This window comes from Anarrhichthys ocellatus, unplaced genomic scaffold, assembly GCF_004355925.1.
Source record: "Anarrhichthys ocellatus isolate YVR2014 unplaced genomic scaffold, GSC_Weel_1.0 scaffold2, whole genome shotgun sequence".
Classification (NCBI taxonomy): Eukaryota; Metazoa; Chordata; class Actinopteri; order Perciformes; family Anarhichadidae; genus Anarrhichthys; species Anarrhichthys ocellatus.
The window spans coordinates 3,416,048-3,422,472 of NW_022280032.1; the positions used below are offsets into that span (position 1 = coordinate 3,416,048).

At 38.9% G+C, this 6,425-nt stretch overlaps 1 protein-coding gene across 1 annotated transcript in view; it reads left to right on the forward strand.

Annotated features, from left to right (window-relative positions):
* The window catches only part of scamp2 (secretory carrier membrane protein 2), a 9,938-nt gene extending 4,030 nt beyond the window's left edge, over positions 1 to 5,908 (forward strand). The window contains exons 4-9 of the mRNA XM_031864987.1: positions 814 to 925; positions 1,465 to 1,593; positions 1,801 to 1,960; positions 2,868 to 2,969; positions 3,688 to 3,805; positions 4,021 to 5,908. Of these exons, the coding sequence (XP_031720847.1) occupies positions 814 to 925; positions 1,465 to 1,593; positions 1,801 to 1,960; positions 2,868 to 2,969; positions 3,688 to 3,805; positions 4,021 to 4,167 (768 nt within the window). The 3' untranslated portion in view covers positions 4,168 to 5,908. The remainder of the gene's footprint in view (positions 1 to 813; positions 926 to 1,464; positions 1,594 to 1,800; positions 1,961 to 2,867; positions 2,970 to 3,687; positions 3,806 to 4,020) is intronic.
* The last annotated feature ends 517 nt before the right edge of the window (positions 5,909 to 6,425 follow it).

Consider the following 6,425-nt stretch of genomic DNA (forward strand, 5'->3'; position numbering starts at 1 on the left):
TCTCTCTCTCTCTCTCTCTCTCTCTCTCTCTCTCTCTCTCTCTCTCTGCCAAACCCTCCACTTCTCTGCTGCAGTGGCACAATACTACTCTGAAGTAGATTTGAAGGACAGTACTTCCCTTGGTCCAGTTCCTATTTTGTGTGTCATACATATTGCAGCTTTGTTATTGTGCACCCATTTGGTACAGCTTCAGTTTCCTACAAAAGAACACAATATAATCTATCTGTATGTCTATAATATATCTCTAGTAACTGTATGTTGCTAAGAGCTAGCCATCCATTCTGCCTCCCAGTACTGTCTCCTCAGATAGCAAGTGCTTCTTGAGGATGTGTGGTAGCTACACACCCACACACACACACACACACGCACGCGTACTCAGTTTACACAATATTCTAATCAGCCTTCTTGTTCCACTGATAATCTTATAAATATTTATGAATGGCACTACAGATCACCTGCCTCCTTCCTTTTTCTGCCAAGTCAGACGTCAGATGTGAGCATCATAAATATGTATTATTGTTTTTATATACAGTATCGTGGCCTTTTAAGACAAATACATGCGTGCCTTCATGAACACTTGTGAAAACATATGCAATTCTAAGAATGGCTGTTATATGTAAGAAAATACACCAGTATAAATAACGCAGGCTCTCTGGTTGTATCTCTACCATTTGTGAAACTCCTGCTGATGTGTCTCTGCACTAATGTCCGCAAAATGCATTCCTGCACATTCAGTGTGTTTTGTTGAGTAAAGTGTTTCTGCCTCCTCCTCCTCCTCTTCTTCCTCTTCTTCTTCTTCTTCTTCTCCTGCAGGCGATGGCCGCTGCAGCTCAGGTCAATCTGCTGAAGCAGCAGGAGGAGCTGGAGAGGAAAGCTGCCGAGCTGGACCGCAGAGAGCAGGAGCTGCAGAACAGAGGCCCGTCAGGTCATTAAAGACACCAAGCTCCCCTCTTCTCTCTGCCATGCGATATATGTATATATATGTGTGTATATATATATATATATATATATATATATATATATATATATATATATATATAGCAGCACAACTAGAAAACAATATGCAACATGGGCTTTATGTATCAGAGAGGAATGTAAAAACATTATATATATATATACACACATACATTTATTATTCTTTCAGTATAATACTATATGAGATTATGTGTGAATAATCAGGAGACAGGCTGAAATAGTTCCCACACACTTGATATTTGTATTTGATTATTTTTATATATTGTATTATATTATTCTATAATAAAAAAATATGTATATTAATAGAAATATGACTGTTGATTAATAATCAAGTTTCAGTAACTTCGTGAGATTTTCTTGTATATCGACCATGTTTAAAAATATATAATACATAGAACTTGATCTTTTCTTCCTGCAGAGGTGAAATTAGTATTTTGGAGGCGAGCTCTTCTTTTGTAACAGCGTAGCTGTTGTCTGATGTCTTGACAGGTAAAGAGAACAACTGGCCTCCACTTCCCAAGAGCTTCCCCATCAAACCATGTTTCTATCAGGACTTCTCAGAGGACATCCCACCCGCGTGCCAGAGAGTCTGCAAGATGATTTACTATCTCTGGATGTGTAAGTACTACAGAGAATGGCAGAAAACCTGAGATGTCTCACCATACAGCAATTTAAAGCATATATACATGTATTTATACCAAAACATATGTGTTTTAATAGCGTTATAAACAATAGAAGTGTATCTGCTCTATACATGAAGATGATGCTGACATTAATAGTAGTATTGTTATCTCTGACTCTTGTCTCTCTCTGCTGTTTCTTCAGTCAACTGTATGACTCTGTTCCTCAACCTGCTGGCGTGCTTGGCTTACTTCACCGCTGATCCGGTTTATGGTGTGGATTTTGGCCTCTCCATTCTCTGGCTCATCCTCTTCGCTCCCTGCTCCTTCATCTGCTGGTACCGGCCCGTCTACAAGGCCTTCAAGTGAGTCTCCCTTCATAAAACCTGTGTGTGTGTGTGTGTGTGTGTGTCATTTGCAATACAACAGTCGATTGATGTGGCTATCTACACTAAGTATAAACATATTTACCTTGCCTAGCCATTGATGAACACATACAAAGTTATTTGAGTTATTAGAGCTGTCAGCCTTTTTGTTTTGTCAATCTGATGCACAGCAGGCCATGGAAGATATTGTTGTGTTAACGTATTGTGTTAATGGAATACCTCACCCACAAAATGACCATTTGCTCGCCCCGTGTTACCTTCAATTCTTGAAGAAAATGTTGTTTTTCTCACATGCCAATTGAGTAATAAAAAAAAAAATGGAGAAAGGTAAATGGGGGACTGCGTTTAACAACAGCAAAGCTGTATCAAAACATCTGTTCACAGTGTTTTAAACTGAATCTTGAAGAATTGAAGTTAACACGCGATGAATAATCGATACACAAACGTTCATTTTGTCAGTGACGTATTCCTTTAAATGTGACCTGTGACCTGTAACAGTAGGTATATTAAACTGTCAGGTAACATCAACATATACTCTTTGCACCATATTATGAGTTAAACAGGTGGAACTAATCTAAACAGTGGGTTAAACACGAATAAATATTAAAACATCGCCGTCTAATATTAGTCCACGGTATGAGCTCAGTAATACGCTGAGTGATGTCCCAATGAGACAATAGAAAATGCCACAACCTCGTCACCTTATTGTCTTTTATTCATTTCATTCATTCTTGGTTGTTATAAGACTTGGTCACACATGCACAACACATGCTCACTCAATGGCAACGCTTCACCTTTTATTTTGAATTTGTAAGCCAGCCTTTGAAAGTATTTCCCAAAGTGTAACGTTTTAAGTGAAACGTACATTGTTTTTTCTCATTTTCAGGACGGACAGCTCCTTCAGCTTCTTCTTCTTCTTCTTTGTGTTTTTCTGCCAAGTGGTGATCTTCATCATCCAGGCTGTAGGCATCCCCAAGTGGGGGAACAGGTGAGCCGCATTTTAGTTTTCTCTATGAGCTGACTTTTAATGTCCTAACCTCAATCTTGTTGTATTAACATTCTTACCTGTACGTTTGGGATTCTGCCTCTTATGTATTTTTACATGTGAAGCCTCATAGTTGTGTGTCTGATGTCAGATTTTTACCTGTAAAGTGTGTAAAGACTGTAAAGACTGTAAAGACTCTTTACTGTAAAGACTCTCCAGAATGACCCTTGTCCAAGTGGCTCTTCATTTCCCCCTTTTCCATTTCATAACAATACTTCTCATTTGATCATGGCTTTGTACATTATCAAAACTGATGCAGTCGAGGAGGCCTTACTTGTTTTGCAGCTCTTCATTTGCAGATGAGATGCAAATCCCAAAGCAGCTCAATTCTAAAACAAACAAAGGCACTTTTAGGATGTTAATATGACAATTAACCCACACTTTGAAATGTGCTTCGTTTAATATTTCAGCGCTCATGTTGTAATAATATCCACTTTTATTATGATCATTATTATTAAGTCCCAAATGTATGATTGGAAACTGCTCTATTCTGCCTCTTCTTCTCGTATCTTCCTCAGCTTTTCTTTCACGCTGCTTCTTCAACACATTCTTCTTCTCTCCCTAAATACAACCCAACTCTCATCCAGACTACATGAGTACTCTCTGTACATGTATACAAATGTTTCATACTTTCAAAGTTGATGATGTTTGTTGCCTCCAGCGGTTGGATCACTGCCTTCACCATCATCGGCACACACACGGCAGTGGGAGCCATCATGATCATCGTGGCCATCCTCTTCACCATCTGCGCTGTGCTGTCGATCATCATGCTCAAGATGGTGAGGCGCTACCTACTTTTTGGTCGTATTTTAAGTTTCCATTTGTGGGTTAACAGCCATGTCCTTGAATGAATCTGTGCTTTAGGGGATTTAGGTTCGTCGTATCAATCATATCAATCAACAGCCTCTGAATGTGGTGGTGGAAGTTGATCATTTATGTCCCTCATCCCTGTGACCCAGGCCAGCCATATGCTCACAATCTTTCTTTTCTTCAGGTCCACAGCATGTACCGCCGGACCGGGGCCAGTTTCCAGAAGGCCCAGCAGGAATTCTCGCAGGGCGTCTTCACCAATAAAAGCTTCCAAACAGCTGCTTCTGGCGTGGCATCCACCGCCGCACAGGGGGCCTTCCAGGGAAACTAACCGATGGTAGACTGAGCTGAGCTCCATTCAACAGGTCAAGGTCTATGTGTTATCAGGTCTAGATGGTTCGGTAAAACTAAGCTGAATGAATCAGGAAGTAGAGGTTCAGTGCGTACGCTGGAGCCAGAGGCTGCACATTTTAATCTGACCTCATAATGTATAGACCTTGAGCTACACTAGCAGCCTCCCTCCTATCAATGCACGTGTAATTCCCCATGTTAACTCCGCTTCTCGTCGGCTCTGCTTGTAGAAAGCAATCGAGGGGAAAGTCACGCATCAGGTGCATTCTGTGGTGGAAAGCATGAATGAAGTTGACTGATGACTATTTCAGTTTCTCCTGGCTTTGTACATTTCGTGTGTGCACTTTTCTTGGCAAAGCTCTTCAGTGTAATATGTGACTGTGTGTGTGTGTGTGTGTGTGTGTGTGTGTGATCCCATGTCTTGATCATGTGGGCGCAGTACGCTTTTGTTTCCCTGATCCTGTAATATAAATAAGATGAAGTCTTTCCACATTCTTAAAAGGCATTTATTTTTGTTGTTGAACCTATTTTGGAGATAACCATCTCTTTTTGTGTGCCGCAAAATTTCAGTCTAATACGGAAGAAACATAACGGATAAATCACGCAGCTAATCGTGTCTTTTCTGTCGGACTTTAGATCTGAAGTTATTACTGTAACTTTACATTTAATTCTGAGTGGCTAATGATTCAAAAAGGACAAATACTCGGACTGAACCTCCCCGTCACTTTGAGAAGTACTAACTATGTTTTTAAAACATGTGCCTTTTGGCTTTTGTCTGGAACCAAACTTTTGCCAAGATCTTTCTGAAAAACAACTGTGTTGTCAGAAACATCTGTGTAAACACTGTATATTTTAGTATCTGTCATCACATTAAACAGTTTCTACACGAAGAAGAGACACAGAGGAAATCAGAGTGTTTTGCTTCCATTAACTCCATGCTTGTAAACAGCTAATTTAATTTCTACTGTAACTTAGAACACACAGAGACGATCATTTGATTTCACTTGCGGCCAAATTACTTATTAAAGCATCAGATTTTTTTGTTTCTTATCATTTACTTCTGCGTTGTTTACACTTTCAAGAGTTGTTTCTGAGGAAACCAAAGCAATACTGACTATAATAATGGAACATTTAATTAAAAGTAGGTTGACATCAATGTATAGAGTTTGTTCTATTAATCACTACTAACAGTAAATGCAAGACGAGCAACGCTTTATGTTTCATGAAGATTAAGTGTGTTGAGCTCAGTGTAAACTTGCCGTAACACTTTAAACCTTCTCCTAAAGCGAACCAGTGTCTCAACCTCACCAGTATGCAGCCGAGGTGCATTTTCATTTTCTATCACTTCTTCAAAAGTCTTCCTCTTCATGACGACCACCCAGCTGTAAATTATTTGTGTACTGGTGTATATTTTCTATGTGTTTTCTTAATAAAACATCCACGCGTGTGTTTATTTGATGTCCTGTTTTAGAGCGTCAGCTTGGGTGTAACACATGTTAGCGTTTCCTGGAGAACAACTGCAAACTCTTACCAATCGTGTGACGTTCCTGCAGCAGAAAGCGGTTTAATTTAAGGTTCGAGCTTACATCCATCACATAACACAAGACTTGTACTGATCCACACGTCGCTGAATGCATTGTTTTGAGAGAGAACAGAATCTAGTGCCTTTTGTATTTCAATATTGAATATCGCATCAATAAAATGCTTTGCTTTCATTTAAACATGTCGTTGTTTTAATTATAATGATCCTATAGTTTTTGATATTGTTATGAATATTTTACAACAAAAAGGAATTCTAATATTCTGATGTGTCGATGTGAAATCTCTGGGTTTGTTTAATCAGTTTTTCACCAATATTCTAATCTTATAAACATTCAGTCGATGATTCTTTGATTCTGGTCACTTAGATGTGATATTATTGAAAAGGTAAAGACACTTTTTACTGTTGAACCACGCCTCATTATTCTCCACAAGGGGGCGCTGTTTGTTTACCACCTGCTCCATCTAAAGCAACGGTTCCCAATCTGGGGGTTGAGAACTATTTATTAAAATAAATCTGAAGGGGCACAAGATGAATAACAGAAAAAAAACAAAAGCTTTTTCTGCTGATTTTTTGTGAATAAATGAATGATGTTATTTCACAGTGATCCAAATATTACTAAATGAAACAGAAATTCTTAAAATAAAATATTGCACAAGTAGACGTTACCTTGATTTAAAGGGATGCAGATCAAAAAG